The following is a 22,600-nucleotide window of genomic DNA, read 5'->3' on the forward strand; positions in this document are numbered from 1 at the left end:
ACCACACATCGCTCTCTCTTGGTTAATCAGACTCCACTGACGTAATCGGTAATTTCACCTCAGAAAACATGGGAGCTTCTGGTCTGCTGCTGCCTTCATCGGTCAGTTTGTTTGTGTTATTGTGTGACTTTGGTGAACCCGAATCAACATCTTAAAACACAGAATAAAATCTGCAACGTTTAATTACTAATTTTACCAACAGAGACTGGTTGATTTGGAGAGAGTAATATTTGGTGTGTGTAATTGGAAAAGGCTAACTGATTGCAAGTTAAAGTGGTGAAATATCCTAAATAAAGCGTACACTTACACTGATATTGATTTTGGGGGGCTGGGCCTTTTTTAAGGTGGCTATAATGCATTTTGTCACCCACCCAGCAGTACATTTCTTAGTTTCCCACACTGGGACCCCTGCTGCTTCTCCAAGCTTCAGACTATGGATAAGTACCTCATACAACCCCAACTCAAATAATCCAAACTATTGCTTTAAGCTGCATGTATGTGTAAGATTTAGAGAATTATAATATCCTTTTTATCCTCTTTGGAAAAAGTTCCCTCTGCAACAAATCATCAAAGCAGACAGATATTTGTGCTGCTAAGACATCTCTGTTTGATTAAGTCACAGTCAATGTTTTAGGAAAGGCTTATTATTTTCACTGTAAGATGTTAAGTCATAATTTTGCATAAAGTTGAAAATCATGCAGTATAAGTATAAGTATAAGTTCACATCAGAGTCCTAACAGTGGACGTTTGATTTTACCTCTGAGTTTGTAATATGCTCGATGGCTGCCGATGACTGCTTTCATCGTCTCCTGGGGGCACACTTTGACCCCCGTGGTGAAGAGTGGCGCTGACCTCTTCGTCCGATGGCCGTCTTGCTCTGCTCTGACATTTGTGGTGTGTCTGATCGGTCTGGAGGCTTCGAGAAAGTGTCGGTACTTCACATCCCTGAGTCCAGAGAAACCGTTGTCATGAAGGTCTGCAAGGGCAGTCAGTGAAGTCACAAGTTTAGGAAGAAATATAATAATGTGGCCTGATTTTTACAGTATTCAGCACACCAAATCTGAGTTAATATAAAAGGAGAGAGCACTTAATGATAAGTAGCTGCAATTTTGTTGACTATCATGTAAGTGTTAGATTTCTCACTCAGCGGTACAAAGTGTTTCTGTGGATGATTGTTTTAATTAACAACTGATGAGTGACAACACGAAGCTAAAGCTCTTTGTAGTAATTACTCTGTAATTACTGACATACTGTACTAGTAAGTTGAATGGGTTGTACTAAATTAGATTTTGTTTCTTTGGTCGTTGCTATATTAATCAGCTTAATTATCAATGATACTGATTAAGGTTCCATTCAGTTCAGGTCAAACGGAGTCAGGATGCTGCTATTGTGCATGTTGGTTCACTGGAAAGACTCTGCTACACTAAATGGAACAGGACTTTGACAATACTATTGGTAACACCTGTGTTTATGTTACTATTTCATCAATACGGCTTCCACGAAAAATGTCTATTGAATTACTTGTTATGCAAATGATACAGTGGGTGCTGGTGAAAATCCTGCTAATCCAGCTTGAGGATATACACATTGCCTTTGCCCTTATGGATGAAAGCAAAATCACAATTATAAATAGTATTTGCTGGCAACAAAACAGTCTTTAAGTTTGTATTTTCACATCATCATCAGAGCTTTAAAGGAGCCTATACCAATTTTACAATTTAACACAGATTAATTATCACAAGCAGCACTGTTCATCCTGTGAAAATACCAGCAACCCCTTTGTTGTCAAAGTGATGTCAGGAGTTTGAAAGACAGTTTGACATGAGCATCAGAGGTCGGTCTATCCGTAGAAACAGTACTATAGGACATCAGTGTGTGACCCAGTGTCAACACTGTAAAACTGATGCCGTCTCATCTGCATCAACTTTGATCATTTTTAAATCTGTCTCTTGCTACTTTCCCACACTGTAAAACAAGTACAACACCAACTACCATTAAGGAGTATATAATTAGGCAGATACTTAGATATAAGAAGTTACAGTAATGGCATCTATTCAGCCTTGCCCCTGTAACTTAACTGCTGCTTGCTCTGCTGCTGCCTATACAGTAAACAGCATCTGGTTTTACAGTGAAAAGCATATTATACATGAGGATCACTGAGAGTCTATTTTGAGACAGTTTAGAAGAAACAATATTGGCCCCGATCATGGATCTGAAATACTAGTACCCCACCTGTGCAGTGTATCGATAAATCCATAGCACTGTCTGTGGCGCTGAAGTAGTAGATGGATTTATACTTGCACCTTTTCCCTGCCCCTCTGTCAGTTTCATCTTGGATCTATAATATTTTTCTGGATTATATACTGTAAATATTCAGTTCTGCACTATATTGTAGCCTATGCACTCTTTATATTGGCGACAATTTATTCATAATCAAAGTGACAAGTAGCAAGGCATAGCAAGAGGATCATAGGCTGCCTGTAGAATTCCCATTAGTGGTGGTTAAAAACTAATTTTACTGGGGTGCCCAGCTGGAGACAGTTGTTTTTTGACATAAGATAAAAGAGATAGATAAAAAAAAAAAAAAAAAAAGTAACATGCAGGAGCTGTAAAAAAAAAAAAAAAAAAAAAATTACCTCAGTATAACACACACACAAAAACAACATAAAATACCCTGATTGGTATTTGTTTCAGTAATGTGGTATCCGCTCCATATCATTGCAAGAAAGTGATCCTTTTATATTTATTGTAGACTCTGCTGGCCCCTCCCTCAGAGCTGCCCCTGATTACTATATATTTCTATATATACAACCCCAGACTGAGCCACCTCTGTAACAAAATATATTGTGTGTGTGTGTGTGTGTGTGTGTGTGTGTGTGTGTGTGTGTGTGTGTGTGTGTGTGTTGGTTGGTGGTGTGGGGGAAGGTGGTCTCCGTATCCCTTTAAAGTGCAATATTTATTTCAACCTTTAAGTTCACTGTAGTGTAAAAATGTGTGGAGCCTGGAGCTTTGAGGTGCCGATTTGTGACTGGAAGGATATCATACTGAATGCTGGGAAAGTGCACAGACGTGTATAGAGAGTGAATGAGTAACACTCTCCTCTCTCTAAGGAATGGTTGCTGAGATGCCTTTGGGCATCATGAGCCATGTTGCATCATTGAAGCTGCTCAACAGCGTGAGGATGATGTTTGTACTGGGGATCGTCCAGGTGTGAATGCGCAGAAATGCACTCATGGATTACAGCTGAAAAGGGATGTGTGCACAGCAAAAAAAGGGGGATTAAAATGAGGTACAGGTGGATACATTTCTGAATTAAGTGGTTAGCAAAAACACAAAAACATTCAGTAACACAGACAGGCATATTTCCATAAATTATATCACTGAGATGTTGCACACATTATGAGAACTGCCCTAATTTTCTGATCACCTTAGTAAAGAAAACAAGCTCAGCCACCCTGGTGAGGCATTACAGGAAGGTAATTCCACACCATTACCATAAGCCAGCGTGCCAGTCAACACTCTCTAACACAGTCACCCCATTGAACAAAGCTATTTTAGAAGAAAGGCACTCATTGTGATGCCAGGTGGCAAACCTCAGAGGACTTTTTAAGACAATAAGCCAGGATTTATGAGCCCCAAAACACAGACTCGAGGTCATCGGACCCAAATAACAAACTGTGCCTCCTCTGAATTAGAGAGCGGAATGAAGGTTACAGAAGAATAAAAAGAGCAAGTAAGTGTAAGTAATCACCGTTACATTGGCACCAGACACAGAGCTTTTACCTGGAGGTGTTGGATTTTTGCAAAAACATACAAGAAAGGAGGAAAATTTTCATGCATTAATACCGCACCTCTATGACAGATATTCAGTGGTGCTGACTAAACGTAGTCATGTAAAGCACGGTGGATCAACACTGGACCATAAGCAGAAGAAGAACAACACAGGAGGAGTCCAAAGTATAATGCAAGAGCATCCTGCAAGCTGCAAGTGTATGTAGACTTATTTGTATAGTAAATGCGATACATCAGCCCTAAAACATGTCAGTTCCCCTCTACACACATTTTAAAGCTGTTATGATTAGAACTTTAACAGGGTTTTTTCCTGCATAAAAAGTGAAAAAGAACTGCTGCTCCTAGAGGCGCATTTACTCTTTCTCCCTCATTGAGAAATTTTGGATCTGACCTACTGCACTGTCCACCACTCCTGCTTGCGTCAGGTTGAGTGGTGAAAGAGCAGCGTGCATCGAGACAGGATTAGAGCAAACACTGGAGAGATTCAGACATACATGTTGGGGTCTGTTGAGCACAAGAAAGAAGTGACCAGCAGACATATGGCTAAGTGCAGTTAGCATCTTTCACCTACATTTACATCTCATGGTGACACCATGCAACTGAATGGGCGTGTTTTACAGTGGAATCTGGGCACACCCCCAAGAGGAGGGGGGTAATCACCAGTGGCTGGAAACTGCCTGGGAACTGGCTGTAAGTTGGCTGGCGGCCGGAAGGTTGTCAGTTTGGAGGGGAAATTTTTAAACAAGAAAAAAAAACCATTGTTGAGTGGAAAGGTTCTTTAACTAATACAAACAGCATCACAACTTGTTACTGCTAATACCTTATGAATTTTCAATTTCTGGTTCAAAAATCACCTTTTCCTAAAAAAGCAACATATAAATTCATTACTTAAGAGCAACTGCAAGTGTGTGGTGGTGTCTGTATCTGCAGATATCCTGCATATCTACATATATTTTCTTTTCTTACCGTTTGGCTTCTCAGCTTTGGCGTGTTCGGCAGTACTGTGTAACCTCCAGCCAATAGTCTGCTGGTTTTCAGGTCGGGACTCTACAAATTATAGTGGCCAATGATTACACTGCATTATCTGTCTTTTTCCTCTGCTGAGAGCTACAGAAAGAGTTTTACACACATAGACAGACACAGACGTAGTAGAGGATCACTTCAGCTGTATTCACACAAATACAGATGATGTGCAGAGGTATGGGCCTGTTTATCTGTGCTTTAGAATGAAAATGATTTGAAACAGAAAACAGTTTTTCACTGTTTTGTTCCATGTTTTGTTGAGCCAGGAAGCTCAACAAAGAAGAACTCTGAATGGTGCAGTTACAATGTTGTAGAGTCTACCCTTAGTTATATGTCATTGTACAATGTAATAGTATTATATAGTATTATTATATATATGTGGTAGTACAATATATGTGACCTATGACCTATGTTATTGTGTGGACTTATAGAATGAATTGATGGAGGGAGTAGCTGTGGATGCTAATAAACAAACACAAAAACGACCTTTGTGAGGCTTATAATGTGATGTTTGTTAAGACGTGTATTCAATGCTATAACAATATTATGGGTCATAGTCTGTGGTGGTTGTTGCATTGCATTATGTGTTGTTGGTATTGCCTCCACCTCCCATATGTTCAGTGGTGGAGAGAGTAATGAAAAGTGTAAGTACTGTTACATTGCTAAAATATTACTCAATTACAAGTAACAGTAGTGGTGTTATAAATGTACTTAAGTAAAAGTACAAAGTATTTGTCTCAAAAACTACTGACAGTATTAGTTACTTGTAACTGTTTATGTCACTGTCACCTCTTCAAACAAGGGATGTGAATTTTGTTTATTTTCCTTAACCAAGAGTTGAAAACACTAACAAATCAATTAATCATGAATACTTTTTAATTTTTTCTTTTTTTTGGCAGAGGGGTCATTTTGTCCTCATTTTAAGTCCAAGTTTAATTTTCCTTATTCAACAAATAGCTCTGTCAAACAAAATATAATATAAATACCATGAATCTATTGTTTTTGTTGGCCCATGTGGTCAGAGAAGCCACAAAGTAACTAAGTAGATTACATTTTGTTATGCATACTTACTACTACTGCACAAAGTACAGACTTGAAAATCTACTCATAAAAGTACAAGTATCCAAAAATACTACTTAATGACAGTAATTTGAGTATATGTAATAAGTTACTTCCACCCTGTATGCTGCGTACCTGAGACAGTGATTTGCTCACCTGCTGTGCTATGAGTCATTATTTAGGAACTGGAACTGACTTGATTTATTCAAGCTTTAAAAAGGTTCAAAACAAACATTAATTCATGTTTTGCTTGATGTAAATGTCAGAGCTGGAAAAGAAAAACCTGTGTTAATCACTTACACGTAAACATTAACCTCTACAATGAGCAATATTGTGTTCCTTAAATCCCAATTTGGCCCAACACCAAGAACATGCAAAGAATCTGCAGCCATTCACACTGTAGCCTGGAGCTTTACGGGCAAATATCCCCCAGCATAATGTCGGTCAGGCAGACCCATTCACCCAACACCTTCCACTTCCAAACATTTCACCATGTCAGAAGTTGGCCTGAGGTTTAGCCAAATCATGTGTATTTTCATTCACGGTTATGCCACCAAGACAACACCTGAATGGGTTTTTGGGAATCTGTAAGCTTGCACATGCAGAGACACGAGGGCACGGGCAAGAGGAGGGAGCGTTTGAGTGGGCCTTAATGCCCGGTGCAGCCGCGGAAAGGCCTCACAGCAGAATTACAAGCCAGAAAAGATTAGCGTCCTGCGACACTGGGAACAGAATGGCTTTTGTTTCCTTCAGGATAATGAGCTCACCCGGGCACATCACACTGAACAAGACAACCAGTGCAGACGCAAATGTTATCACTGGTGAAATGATGCTATCTTTCTCAGTGAACATCCATTATATGTGTCTGTCCGTTTAATTCACAGTGAATATTCATGACCTTCAGAGTGGCTCGTTGGCTGCTTGACATTTTTCTAAAAAAAATCAAAGAATGTGTTTGAGGGTGTGCTAGCATTTTGGAGCTTGTGCTGCAGAAAGAGTTATTTAAATAGCACTTGTGCTTTTTCCATGGACTGGAAAACCCTGTTGTCCTTGAGGTGGATCACAACATCTTAAAGTCTCCAACCTCATTGATAGAAAACCTGCAGGAAGATCTTTATACTAAAGGATAATTTTTCATCAACTACACTTTAAGTGATGTGGGCCTTCCTTCCACATCCCTCTCTTTCTTTTATTTGGCAAATTTTTGGTTCCTTTTCAGGAGTTAAAGAGTTAGATTGTTGTAACTTTGTGCAGAAATAGAATTTGGGTTTCTGGCAAAACACAGATTTCCAAGGCGCACAGAGAAAATGGAAAAGGGCTCAAAAAGGAAAAACTCCAGCAACACAGTGAGAAAAATGGAGCTTGGAGCCAAATGCATTGGTCTGAGAATAAAGCTGTTCGACATTACAAATGTTTCAAGAGTTTTACTCCTCAGAATGAGTTTCCAGCACTTACACAGCAACTACTCAAACAAACAGCATCCATTCCTCCAATCATAATACAAAGGCAATAACTAAGAGAACAATCTCAAAGTACGTTAGCAGGAAATCCCGTCCTCCCAACAGGATTCTTACCTTTGATTCGACTTGCTTGGAGGGTAAATAGACACAAAGTGAGGAACAGTCCTGACTTCAAAAGCATGATGGGCTAATTTATGTGGTTTTCAAGCCTGAAGTTGTCATTTGTAAAGAGACTGTTGCAAACAACAATTGAATCCAGAATCTCTTTATCTCGAGTCCGTTAGCAGAGTGTGCAAAAGTCTCCTCATTGGTGCTGACAAAATCTTCAGCTTGTTAGGAGGGTGTGCGGTCACCTCCTGTGCGTGTTCCAGCTCAGTTCCTCAGCAGCAAGTTAGTTCCTGGATGCTGTTGGATCCCTGTAGACAACAAAGGTGGCTGCATGGATGGATGAGCAGAGGGAGCAAGCGAGGGAGGGAGGAGGAGAAGTAGAGGAATGAGAGGCTGGAATTTTGGCTCGGGGAGTTTCCTCCTGCACTGTCAGTGTCACAACAGTGATGAGGTTAAAAAAGCAGGCTCCGTTTTGAGTCTAATCTCTTTACCTTCTTCTTGCTGCTTGTAATCCCTGCTGGGCCACGTGGCCGCCTGGCCTCATCCTGTTAGCCACCTTCTGGACCCTCATCTGTCAGCTGTACAGAACTTGGGGATCTACCAGCCAGCCTAGACCAGATAACTACTCCCCGCGGTCGCACCAAGTTTGATCACTGACACCCAGCCTCTTTGTGTGTCTGCCTCGACATGTCATTGTCCGACTGCCAAACTCGTCCTTCCTGGGTGCCCAGAGCAAATCCGTGCCTGTCAGGCCAGCAATTCTGGGTGCCAAGTGAGGTCAGGACTGCAGTTTTGTTCTGTACTGTACCCCCAGCTACCAGTTAAACAATGTGCCTCATTCTTACTCTGGCTGCACAGCAAGTTCAGGCCTCTCCTCTAGAGTCTACATCCAGCCCTGCCCCTTCCTTTCTTCTGTGTTTTGGTTGGTCTACACTGTTACCTGTGAGATGGAGGACAAATGAACTCCACTTCCTCAAGTGTCTTTTTCTTGCTCACTTATTCCATATTATTCCATATCATGAATAAGGCTTTTCTTCTCTTGTCCCATCCGAATATATTTTCACTTTGACAGATTTCTTCACAAAAAAAAAACTGGATCAGGATCTGTCTTCGTCTCTTCTCTCTGCAGCTGTGGTTGCAAAACTGTAAAAGACGTGAGCAGAGACAGTGGAGGCATACTGCATGGCCTGTGCCTCTTGTTATGGTGTATCTGGGTGGGGAGGCTCCATGTTGTTAGTCTCCACCCTCACCTCTTTCTGTGAAGAGGATTAGCTGCCCTTGTTGGTTGTTAACAATTTGCTGCAGTAAATAAGCCTCTTCAAGAGCAACATAATCCACCCAGGCAGTTTTCTGACACAGTAATCTGAACTCTGAACTAATGATTGTAGCTCAAAACAGTTTCAAAGCAGTTTTTTGCCCATTTGGGGGCAGAACAATTGCCTATTACACGTCCAGCAGACATCAAGCAACATTACCTTTAGTTTGGAGGTGTGTTTCAGGCAAATATCTACAATCCTCTTTGTTCTGTTTTCACCAAATCTTGTGGGAAATATCTGGCTCTCGTTCACCAGCTAGACACTTTGTTTGCCTGCTGTTTGGCACTGAGAAGGGAAGCAACGCTGATGAGAGCAGTGAGCATGAACCAAAACCAGAGATGAAAGCAAGTCATTGTTTTGCAAGTCACAAGTAAACATTAAGTCTTTGCACTCAAGTCCAAAGTAAAGAAAGGTAATTCCTGAGTCAAAACAAACAAGTCTCAAGTCCTAAATTTTGAGTTTCAAGCCCAAAATAATTCATAACACAAACCCCTGTCTCAACTGCAAGCAAAGCAAATGTGTTTTTCATTCTCACATCCCACACAACAGAATCAGTCTCATTTTAAATGATGCAGCTGTCTGCACAAGCTCCATGTGTCTCTCTTCCCAGCTGCATTAACACATCCTGCAGCATTTATTTAGACTAAGTCTATGTTTTTCAAGATGTGCAGATAATACAGAACCTACCGGGGCAGATGTTTGTCATGTGAGTGTGATGCTGACGTGGCATTTGTGGTCTAGACAAGGGGTAACAGTGAGTTTCCAGCCTTGCTGGTTTGAAAAGTTACCTACAACTTCACTGGATTCTGTCAGATTGGTTGAAAACAAAGTGAATCAAGTGTCGACTTGCTGGAAATGAACTTTAACGTTTGTTGATTCAGGACAGGAAGGGAAATTAATTGATCCATTGCACACTTTAAGTAGCAAAGAAAATAGTAGAAGAAAATTCAGACAGCCAATACAAGCACTGAATTCGATTATATGGTTACATTTTGCATAGTCATATTCAGTATTTCTTGATGATACTGGGTTGATTAGTTAGGGGTAAATTTAGCTTACCTATCTGCAGTGGTTGTGGTCAGAGTTCAGGGTCAAGGTACCTTCTGTCTTTGCAGTTGGTGGGAGGTTAAATGATATGTTTAAGTGCTCCACACAATACCTCTCACTTTGCATTCATAAAGCAAAATGACTCAGCAAAAACAAAAGAGAAAACATTTCATTTGGACATTCAGTTGAAATGGAGAGGTAATCATGCTTTACTATCTAAATCTTTTGTCACAGTATACGTTGTTGTGAACAGTCTGGACCTGAAGCAAGACTTTAAAAATAAACAGAGTCAAAGGTCAAATATAAATGTATGAATAAAGTTTAGACTTCTGGGTCCACACTTGGACATTTTGCACATGTTGTATAATCAAACCTGCATTCCAGTATGTGACCCTGACCCAAATCCTTCAGGATTAGGATCAGGGTTACAGATCAGGTTTCGGTCAAGCTTTAAGTCAAAGATTTTTGGTTCAGGATGAGGATTAAGAATGCATTTGACAGCCACCCCTGTGTGCCATTATCAAGTTTAAGTCTCAAATAAGTTGACACTAATGCAACAATATTGTTGAATTTTGGCATCATTTATGCATAAAAGCAGCCTAATCTTGTAGTGGAGTCTTGTAGATTAATTATGTATTTTTTAGTTTGTATATTCATGAGTCACTTTGCTATTTTTCCCAGGATAAACAAATCCTTGTCAGTCTCAACCAGGATTTTATTCAGACAAGCTTGACCTTCTCCTACTGGCTGATGACTTGAATCATTGTCCAATTAGGGGGGTCAGTTTAAATTATGCAACAGAGGCAAAGTGGTACTTGCCATCTGTCGGAAGGGGTTATTTCATTAGGGACAGAGCCAGGGTGTCTCTGACTGGCAGGGTCTGGCACAGCAAAAGACACCTCTGTGGGTACATTCATCATCTGCAGCCATTACAGTATGTATGTGTGCATGATGTGATTTCAAATGTCACTGCTTTGTGTAATGTTTTGATCCAGAATGCTTTTGTACAGATCATGGTCCATTTTGACGCTAGTGATTCAACCCAAACAAACTTCATGAAGGCCTGCCATTGCTTTTTCAAACATTTGCCAAATTGGCTCAATCAACAGAAGAGCCACCAAAAGGCCACCAGATTACTACCTGCAGTATTTGTCACCACCAGTCTGAGCTGTTTTGCAAAGCCAAAATGCACCAAGACTGTTTTCTGACATTTTTGCAATTGTTTAGCCATAAAATGTACTGAGCCATTAAAATGTATAATTTCCATGAAAGGAATTGTCAAAGAGAGGCAGGCAAGTAAAACAGGAGTGATATATCAAACCTACCTGGGGACATAGTCACAGCTACAGCTAGTTTAAGCAAACATTAAACAAATATAAAAACAAAATTTACTTATTTATTTCTTAGCTGAGAACATAGAAGGTTCTGTGGCAGCTATATAGGTTCTGAAACTTAAACTTAAAGAATTTTTTTCTTAATTTTACTGCTTATGTAATTGTTCGTTGCCTTTGTGGACTCAATACAAAAACATATAAAAACCTGTGTAATTCATTCCCAGTGAGGTCTCAGCTTTTAACCTTCCTCTGGAGAGCTGAGCCTCAGGGCTACAGTCTAATATTAGTCATGTTTGTCGTAACGCTCCTCTTTGGGAAAATCCACTCTGGGCTGATTATCGGTGTGATCCACTCCACTAGACCTGCAGCAGCGAAAGTGCCGTTGCCGGTGTGAAGTCCGAGTACCTGTGCCAACATCAGCTCTATGACCTGGTACCAGAGTTCATATGTGAGGATGTTCTTAGTCTCCTATAATCTGTGATGAAGACCTGTTCGTAGTAACCTTGAGATGCCACTGAACTTGTGACACCTCTGAACCCGTTAACCTGTCCTGTAGACACATATTGATAGCTGTGCAGACATGTCAATGCTAAACGAAAGTTCTGGCAAAATCTATTATTTTTTTATACTGTTTTTTTCTACATTCAAGGGCTCAAAAGACTGGAAATTAAAGAATAGAATTGCTCAAGGAAACTTAACAAAGGCAGAGGTTTGTTGACAAATTAGTGTTGTATTGACATCCTCGTGTTCAGGGCTGTTGTTGCCATGAAGGAAACACAGGTCACGTCCTCATTTTTTCTAGTAATTTGGTTTTAGCGACCTTGGAGAGTTCAGATTTAAATACTTAGCATTTAACAGGATTATTCCAGTAAGCCTGTGTTTAGACTCAATATGCCTAAATTTGACTACTGTTCCACCAGCAAAAATTAAATGAATACAGGACCAGGTGATGTTATTGATACCAGTGCCTATATGACACTTCAGGAAACATCTTTTCACATTTTTTTCAGTTAAAAAAAAATATCAAACTGTTAGACCTTCACATTGGGTCGTAAATTTTCAGCTAACTATCACAATAGTGAGGTGTCATATGGGCCAGTATCAATAATTATTGATCTTGTGGGTTGTGACTGATGACATGTCGTGTGCTCCAAAGGGTGGAGGCAGCTAAGATGATAAAAATGAGTTTCTTGTGTTATCACTGGGTGATATAGGTAAACTCAAATATCACAATATTTTTGACCAAATACCTCTATCAATATTGTGACAATATTGTAGGGATGACTATTGTTGCTTTCACAAAATATTAACAAAATGAATCATAATAATGATATTGATTAAGTGGGCAAATAATGGAACAGCTAGAACAGTATAGTAGCTTCAGAAAATTACATCACTTTCTCTAATGCAGTCTTTAAAACCAGGAAAACATATTTAGTCTCATATCATGATATGATGTAAAATTGATATAGTGCCCAGCCCTAGCAGTGGCATCACTGCAAATAGCATTACTTGCTTAACATTTCTCAGTTGTGTTGTGGTAGCATCACTGAATCAAACAGCTTTTCAGTAGCTTGGCTCTTGTATTGATTGAGTACTGTAGGGATCACACTAGCTCCATTTTCCAAGACATGTCTGAAGCTCAAGAGCAGCTAAGCTCTCTGCTGCTATAAAACTGCTAAGTTTTATATCAGCCGAGGGACACCACCAACATACACAAACGTGTGTGTCATGATATCACATATCAGTCCTTTAGCTGATGCTTACAATCTCTCTGCTGCAGGGGAATAAGGACCCATGAGCTTGAGTTTACATGTGCTCTCAACTTCAAAGATGTGCGCATATTCAGGTCTGCAAACCTCAGCTAGCATCTTGTCAACAACAAACCATGAGGTCAGGGTTTTTTAACATTTCTCAGGCCATGGAGCAGAGACCTCTTCCTACATATATCACTGTAATATACTAATACAGCTGCATGACCGTTCCCTAGAGGTCCCCAGTCCAATTCTCAGTCTTGAGGTTTCATTCTTTGGCTCTTCAGGGTGAACTCTAACCACGCTCAGATATTACGTTATATTGAATAGTTTCAGCTCTTTTCGTTTGTGCTTACCTGTAGCTGCTAGCAAGCAGCAGGTACAGCCTGACTAATGTTAGCTGTGTTAGCCTCACTCTCTTGCACTTTTGCAATGGGCAGCCTTTTCTCAGAGTTGTGTAATTTGTATTTATTTTATTTTATTTTTGTAACTAATAGGCTGATTTAAAAGAAAGGAAAAGTTTAGATTACTTTGAAATATTACTTTTGCAGTTTTTCACATTGACTGGCACAAGGTACAACGAAAATAAAACTGGCTCGTCAGAATTATTTGGCCGGTTTTTATACAATAACTACATAGATCAGTGATTTCCAAAGTGTCCATGAGAGGTCATTAAACATAGGTAAACATTTTTAAGTTTCAGTTTGCAAGTACCATATTTACTATAATATCTGGCATATGGTTATTTTTTTCAAAAGTAATCAAAACTAATAAAACAAAAGCATAGCATTCTTTAAGTTATTTAAGTTATTCTTCGTTTTTCGGACCAAATTGACAATTGTTGCACCGTATTTGGTGACATTTCACATTAAAACCACAATGCATCTTCTCGTCATTAGTACAATTAGGCTTGTGTGTTGTTGTGAGTTATGATAAAAGATTTGGGTCGGACTCAGATTCTCAGATTTGAAACTGAACTGCAGCATTCTTAAGCTTGGGAATGGCTGGCATATTGCAATACAAAGAATAAAAACCAAAACTATAATAGAGACTTGCAAATCATAACTATAACTATAATATACTATTGGATGAGGACACACAGTTTAGTTACTGTACGTTAATATGCTGCAGTGTGGTACACTCTACATATGTGCAGATATTGTTGTGGTGCATAATCGTATCTGTATCTGCACAATCTGTATGACTGATAGTTTTATTGATCACTGAGATAGCTTTAACTTGAAATGAAGTTGGTTTGTTGTAAGAAAAAAAAGTGCTCATCTACAGGGAAGCTGAGGAGAAACTTCAGTGTAATGAAGCTTCATTTAATGTAAAGTAACTGATCACTTAGCTCACTACAGCCTGCCTAACACTGAAAATGACTTAAGGGGTGAGGATGACTTGGGGTGATTGGGATTCATGACCTCAGTAATTCTAAAATCCTGCACCGCCCCGCTCACGCCAAGACACTGAGTCAGTAAAGTCAGTAATACTCTACAGATATCCAGTATTAAACTGTATCACTCAGGGTTTAATTAACCCCCATTCATGATACTGCAGCACCAGTGTGTCTCACTTTGCAAAACACACCAACAGAGGGCAGCGTGTTCAACTGTCCTTGTTGGAGGCAAAAGCACAACTGTTTGAAATCAGTGAGGAGGAAAAGTATGTTCCAGCTCTGCAGACACACAAATAACTCATTCAGAAATAAACCTCTTATTTCCCAAGCTACTTTTACCTAAAACTCATGACCCATTCTCTAATCTAAACACTCGATAAAGGACATATTTAAGGAAAATGTGGAAATCAATTATTTCTGTTGAATAAATGAATTTAGAAATATTCTGTGGCTGGATTATGTGCAGTCTGAGAGCTCACACTGAAAGGATGAAGATGTCAGGAACCTATTTCAGTATTTTCTTCTCACTATACAGTAGATCGCTTATGGAAATCTGGTGGTTAATGATGCACACATAAGTGTGTGTGTGTGCAATATGAAATGCATTCTGAATTACTTTTCTTTCTTTGAGAGTTTATGATAGAGAGCTGACAGCAAGGGGAGAGAGAGAGTGGGAGAATAACGTGACAAAGGTCCATGTTGCTATCACACCTTAAATGGTTTCTGTATCCTGGGGAATTTGACAGGCTGTGGGTGGAGGAGCATTAAGTGGCTGCACTTTATATCATGAGAAAAAGTGAAGAGAGGACAGGTCATGTGACTTCATGTAAACATTCAAAAATATAATCATCATTCAATCATTGTATCAAAATATAAATAGCAATGTACATGACAGTGGCCATGATGTAACTGTGATGTTTATCTTTTTTTTTGTTTTTGGAGAAAATAGTTTTTTAAGGATGATTTTATATGCTCCTGTTTCAAAATAATGAATTATATTTTCACAGCTTTGATAATCAGACACTGAATGTCTGTAACCTGCAGGATACATTGCACACATAAGGGTGTAAAACAGGGATAATCACTGACAGATATAGTTTTGTTTTGAGGCCTAGTTTTGTCAGGTCTGTTAGCGGTTTTCTGCAAGAATGAGAAGGTGAGGTCGTAAAAAGAAGAAAACAGCATAAAACAGGAATAAGATGTTTTGTTCATATATTATTTTAACAGGTCATTGTTTATTCAAAGATTAGATTTGTTTCCAGAGTTTAAAACATATGTGAATAACTATTGTTCTTTTTTCTCTAAAAATATTTTATGCAAACATGAAAGAGAACAGCTAAATAAATGTTCATAAAATGTTAATGTCGAGGGAAAAATGCATTCTTTCTAGTGGTCTTATGATGGCCACAGATATGTAAAGGCAAGTTTTTAATCAGTCTGATTAAAACTCAAACAACCATCATTTCGCAAGGCACACTGTCCAATTAAAATACTATATTTTTTGCCACCCTGCAGGTAGCCACCACCTTGTTTCAGTTACTAACTGATCAAGACTTGAAACATGTTACATTTTCAAGTGAATATTTTGTCAGTGTTTTGCCTTCGTGTTGGGAGGCACTACACTGTGGGTTCTTGATGACAGTGTGCACTTACAGCTGTCATAACACACAATGATGGTGCAAATTTGAAAAACCACACATGGGTGATTGTGATGATCACCAAGTGTGCAACTTTGGAGAGTAAAAGCTGATTTTCATACCATACATAAATGAATGAAAACCAAATGTCCCGAGGGATGTGTAAAACACACCATGCTTTGATTTGGAAAATGATCGACAACAGCATCAGAACAATAATTCTGCCATTTAAATGACTCCGATCTAATCTAATATTCAGTTTTCTCCTGAAATGGACTCTAAACGCTCCGATTTAAATGGAAAGTAAAATGACTCTGGATCAATGGAAGTCACAGTGTAAATTATAAGTTCAATATATTCTGTCCTGTGGAGAGCTAACAGTCTCAAACTGAGGCAACTGAGAGTCATGCCATTCACAACAATTAGCAACTGTCACTTGTCTCCCACATTTCGTTTGCAGTTCCACACAGAGTATCTTTATGGAAGAACTGATTAGAATCAAGTAGAATTGGAATTAGAAGACAAGTGGTCTAAGATGTATACCATGTGACTGCAATGTCCCCACTTCAATTCAAGCTGGGGGACCTTTGTTACATCTCCCCTTCACCCCACTTCTTAAAAAACATATTAACATATTCACATGTTAATATATTTTAGGTTTTTTTTAAACAAAAGAAGAGAATAGAGCTCAGCTGAATATTTGCACCACGCAATTTTGACACCTATCTTGCTTCTACCACCTACCATTTCAATTTTACCAACACCCTCCATATTGCAGTTGGAAAACAATATACATATTACATGAAACAATAAGATATAGATGATTAAGACAGTTCTGTAATAGTGATCCTCACAAAACCTAAGGAAACTGGTATTTGATGCCTTTAAGTATTAAATGGTGCTGAATGGAGGATTTGTTGTTATAGACACTGACATGAACTCAAGTGAATTGATGTTTTTCAAAGTGTTTGTTGCTCAGGATGCTGGTTCTTTCTGTTAGGAAAACACTGTACTCAGGAAAATATTGAGATTTGGAAAAGCAGCATAATAATTAAGAATAAGGCATTTAAATTGAAATTAGAACAGTAAATGGCAGCATTCATGATCTGCTCGGGAGACGAACTGTCCGTGCCTCGCTGTGGCAACTTTTATGTGACGGTCTTGCTAAAAATGGAAAAGTTTTTCTTTGCAATTTAAAAAAGTTCTGCATCCAAAGGAGAACATTGTGAAGCTGATCCCCTTACACACGGACCCACAAAAACGACTGAAACTCTAGTGTGCATGCCAGGCCAGTAGTTGGTGGTGTAACTTTGTTATGAAACGCCACAGAATAACACCACACTCCTCCAGCATATCTACATTTTGCTGACAGAGTGTTAATAGGCAGCAGAAACATAGCTCAGTCGTCCACCATTGTTATGGTTGTCCTCCTATTTGCGCACAACTATTCGACTGAAAACATAATACACGTGTGTGATGTCACTGTTTTCACAGGAACTGCATATTGCCAGTTGTGTGTTGTCAACAACATCTTGAATCAGGTTTCAAAAGTTCGCCTTTTCAGGCCCCTAAAACACTGTTGTCATGTGAATGAACGGCCAAAATCCAACAAAAGTTTACTGATCTATGTTGAAAACTTTATCATGTAAACCTATAAAGCCAGTATTATACTCTCTGTGTCTGCAACTGCACGAGGGTCCACTGGGTTCAGTGTGACATAAATTTCATCAACATCATCTGCAGCCTTGTCCATGTGGACACTACAGACGCTGACCTACTGCATATGTGTGGAGCACGCCCTGCAAGCAGACACCAGAAAGTAGTATAAGAGCTAATATGCCTCCTGCACCTGTGCATGTACACACCTGTTTGGGAATATAATCCAGACTATGTGTATTCTTGATGCAGTGTTCCCACCACAAGGGTGCACATGCCAAAAGTGTTGACATTCTGCTTCTTGTGTCAACACAACACTGTTCACACTTATTCATATTGGAAGTGCAACAGCAAACGAGAAAACTCCACCACTTGACAAATGAATGGTGTAACTTCACCTTCTGCTCAGTCAGTCACAGACTTTCTCGGTCTTTCACAGTGCTGACCTTTATAGACTACAGAGCTGTCTTCTATAGACCATAATGCAGACTTTAATAGGTGGACTCCAGCTTTGTTGTGGACCAGCCAAAAAAAGTTGTGGTAAATTGGTTAAAATGTTGTTGTTAACACTGTGTCTGATTGCTCCTGCTGGTTGCCTCATTGGACCAACTTTAGCAAAGTTGCAGCATCTCAAGATCTCTGCAATTACTTCAGTAATGGTTTTATAACCAATAGAACCAATGGCCCAAGCAATAAAGTGGTAATGAACCGCAGTTTTCCATTAAAACCACTGATTCATAGCAAAAGATACATAGCAGGATTTAATAAATAATAATATAAGTTATTATACTGATGTTCAGTTGTCCACTGAGATATTTTCCTTTCTATATAGTGATAAACAAAGTCAGGAGATAAAACATTGCCTTAATTTAAGCAGAATTAAAATACAGAGAGTATAAAAGAGACAAAACGGTTAAACTAAATAATTAACTTTATCAGCCTGGACATTTTTTTTTTCCCATATGGAAACTGAGAGTTTATATTTGTCTTAATAACTCGTTTAAAGCATGTGCATCTGTTGATCCTCAACTCATTTACAGGCCACAAAATTACATCAGCCTCTGCCCACAGATCTTTTTTCTTACCGCACACAGCGCTCTCCTCCTAGTCTCCTCAGTCATAGTTAAACAATTTTTCCATGACCCCAGTATGAAGGGCCACCATAAGATTCTTCTAGATGTGGTTGCACCAACACAGTATAATTTAATCTAAGATTAGTTCTTTGTCAGAGTTTAGAGAAACTAGATTTAAAATGAGTAAGAAATCCAGATTTAGAATTAAGCCAAATTTCATTTAACACTATTCTCAGTTTAAATGCATTGTTTGCTATTCGGCTAAAACATTAACAAACAATCACAAACAAAAGAAGAATAAATTGGAGCTTTAGGTTTTGGTGCAAAAGAACTGAATTTAATCTTGGTAAAGACTAAAGTAAGTTTTAAAGAGAGGCTGAAATTTAATTTCATTTAATTAAATTCTCGGCTAATTTAAAAGTTTGCTGCAACATAATTTAAATTCAAATCATGATTTATTTTTGTTGGTGCAACCCAGCATTAAACTGCAATTATTTCCAGTTTTGAAAGCTGGGAGATTGTGTTCAGTCTCTACTGAGTGAAGCCGACCTGTGAGTCTGTCAAGAGACATATAGTATCTGCCTTACAAAACCTGTTCAATACAACAGAGAGGACCAAACCTCAAGCTGTCGAGGATGTTGAGATAAGTGCTCATATGATTATCTTGCACAAGGACAAATCATATAGAGAGAGAGTTCAGCCATGCAGGTCGAGAATATCAATCACTGATTAGATGAAATATTTATGGGACAATGATGCCATCAAGTCAAACATCCTGTCTCCTGCAGAGAAAATGATTGAGTCATCTGCATACATGTGACAGAATATCAGATTGCGGAAGCTTTAAGATCAGTTTTAAACGACCTATTAAAGATGTCATATGCAATAAAGAGCTTAAAAAGGCTCATGGCTTTGCGAGGAATTATATCGAAATCGCTCTACAGTTGACAGGTGGAAGTCTAGAGATTAATCGCTCGTGTCTTTGTTCTCCATAAGAGGTGCCAGTGCAGATGCCCAGGAGGGTTTCCTCCAGCTGTCCGAGCTGAAGAGGAGTTAAAAGGCTGCGTTCCCATGCTGGTAGAAGGAAGATGGAGCTGTGACTCCTGGTATTCAGTGAAATGGAGCCTGTTTATCATGGTCCCCATGGACAGGCTTCATTTTATGTAGAAGAAAGGGAGTAAAGCAGCAGGACAGACAGTGATGGAGGGTGGGAAAGAAGGAAGGAGGCAGCTGACATGAAGAAATTGAAGGAAAGATGGGAGGTGGTGGAAAAGGAAGACACGAGAGGGAAAGAGGATGATGATGGAGGGCATGCAGCGTAGGAGGCGGGCATGGAGGGAGGAGAAGATGGAAAAATAGTGGGATGAAGCTGGAGAAACAACGCTGTATGGCAGGGGAACAAAGAGGGGAAAATAGTGAGAAGCAGAGAAGGAGGTCAGGTCAATTGACAGCCCATCAGAGAAGCATTTCTGTCCCGGCATATTAATCCACACCTGCTTACAGCCCACTGCAGCATGACCGAGGCGGCACAGAAACCATGACTGAATCCAATGCAGAATATAAACCTGTCAAAACCGCATCTCCCTCAGACCAACACATGTATTACTGTGGTGGTCTGGTGTGTGGTTTTTGATGAGCTTGATGACAGCAAGCATGAAAAGTCCTAGAAACACTGAAACAAATTTAGAGACTGATTTACGTCAATGGAAGTCAACAATGTAGACGAATATAACTGATCTAAGAATGCCACAAAGGTTCTTGTGTGCATTTGCCTGTTTGTGTGTGTTTACTTTGAGATTAAGTGGATCAGACATTTTTAATCAAGTCAGCATGGCTTCACAGAGAGTAGAGAGCTCTCGCTTTGTCTGAAGATGCTCAGCTTTCTCACCGCATTTGAATTCTGAATGATTAAATGGCCAGTGTCCTCATTTATGGATATTTATATTTTTTTATGGCTATATGTAAGAAAGCACACCTGTCAGGATACAAAAATAAAGCTGCCCTGTATCTTAACCTCTGGCTGAACATTTGCACCATATTGCAGCAGATTATCCACAATAAAACAAAAAGAGACCTTTTTAAAATTAAATTTGGATCAGAGGTATTCGCAGGTCCAAATATTTGTGCTCAAACGAAAAGATCAGGAAATGTACTGCCTGGGACCAAACCGTCTCGTATTTGAAAGTTGGGAATTTAAAACACTCACAAAACAAACAAACAAACAATCAAACAAAAAAACTGATGTGTGTCCAAAAGCATCCAAAGGTTTAAAATTAGAAATTACTGTCTGTCCTCAGGTTAATCCCAAAACTCCCTCCTAAATTGAGCATCAATTAAGGCACTTAAAGGTGCACAGTTACTTAGAAGCACCTATAGTTACATAAAGGACATTTTTATCCTTTTTAAATCATCCACATATATTTTAAATTATTAACTCAATACATTATTGTGCATATGAACTGAGAATACCTGTAAATAATCCTCCTAATTCATTCTAAATAAATTAACTGAAATTACAGTTGTTTTAAATTCAAAACTTAAATCATTTATTACCTACTTTTTTTAACCAAATGTCAATGAAGAAACTGTTTGGAGAAGGGCAGGCACTTTCCAAATCATACAGGTGATTGGTCGCATCCATGGACGCTTCTTGCCCTTGTCACACCTGAAACCACGACCACAGCTACCATTAGTGCCTCCTAGGACGCTGATTGGCTGCACCAGTTTTGGAGATGGATTCTCGCATGAGCGCACAAAGTCGGTTGCCTCTCAATGTATCCCTGAACTGACAGTCATGAGGTTTCAATAATGACAAGATCCGCTCAATCAGGTGTCACAGATGGAGTAACATGTTAACCTCTGACATGTCTCTTTTCTCATTGGCCTACATGTCCCTCCGCCTTCCTTCTTTGGTAATAAAAAAACAGTTATTTAAAAGCCATAGTCAGCAAATGTGTTATGAAGGAGCACCGGTGTTGACTAGTTAAGATTCATGTGAGGGTGGTTACACATCCCACCCCCTGGACACCACAAAATTGGGCTGAAATGAGTTTTCTCTGCAGGGTGAGCTGTCCTCACACTAATCAGGGGGGACCTGCAGCTTCAAGACGTATTTTAAAATGATGTGACATCATGTTTTCTGTTACAATAACAGAAACTTGGAGGTGGAGGTATGGTTTCTTGACTGTGTGGTGGGTCAGTCCCATTCACCACTGTTTGAACTCCAGATCTAATGGGGCTGTGTGAGTCCATGCAGCTGCACTTGCCTCAATGGGTGCAGTATTTTCCATATGATCTCACATTGACATATGCTTCATTTAATGATTTCCCAGGAGTCAATTCTGTTTTTGTGGCAGTGAACCAGTTAAATTTAATTAATATGATTTGATTCAGGGCTGAAGAACTAAACCAAGAAGTATCTGCCTGAAAAATATCAAAAGGGTTTGCCAGAGGGACAATTTGTGGATTAAATCTTGATTTATTCTGCCTTCAAAGGAAGGATGGAGTTGCGAAAATGGGGTTCAAAGTTTTCAGTCTGGTTTGGTGACTTCAACTAGGGTTGCCACCTGTCCTGTATAATATAGGATTGTCCTTAATTGAAAAATAAACTGCACTGTCCCTTACTGAATCAATATAGGACATAATTTGTCCCTTATTTCTACCCCACACTTGTGCATAACTCTATATTTTCACAGACTTGGAATGACGTGAGAAATAATAAAACCAAAACAGTTTCATGAGACATGGTGGAGAAGTATTAAATCAGTGTCATTATTGCCCTGGTTACACAGACTAGGACACACTTTTTTTTTTTTTTGCTTCAGTGCTGACAAATTCCTTTAGCTTAAGTCCACCAGTAAAAAGAGAGAAGGTGTCCAAATACAGATCTAAATGACAGTGAGTACAAGGCAAACAGTTTGCCATAGAGTGTTTTCTATCATT

At 39.2% G+C, this 22,600-nt stretch overlaps 1 protein-coding gene across 1 annotated transcript in view; it reads right to left on the reverse strand.

Moving 5' to 3' along the window:
* The window catches only part of impg1b (interphotoreceptor matrix proteoglycan 1b), a 30,433-nt gene extending 21,891 nt beyond the window's left edge, over nucleotides 1-8,542 (reverse strand). The window contains exons 1-2 of the mRNA XM_084743059.1: nucleotides 7,449-8,542; nucleotides 758-976 (exon numbers count right to left, since the gene is read on the reverse strand). Of these exons, the coding sequence (XP_084599185.1) occupies nucleotides 758-976; nucleotides 7,449-7,515 (286 nt within the window). The 5' untranslated portion in view covers nucleotides 7,516-8,542. The remainder of the gene's footprint in view (nucleotides 1-757; nucleotides 977-7,448) is intronic.
* Nucleotides 8,543-22,600: the final 14,058 nt, after the last annotated feature.

The sequence above is a fragment of the Lutjanus erythropterus genome, chromosome 18 (genome assembly GCF_056507025.1).
Source record: "Lutjanus erythropterus isolate fLutEry1 chromosome 18, fLutEry1.hap2, whole genome shotgun sequence".
NCBI lineage: Eukaryota > Metazoa > Chordata > Actinopteri > Lutjaniformes > Lutjanidae > Lutjanus > Lutjanus erythropterus.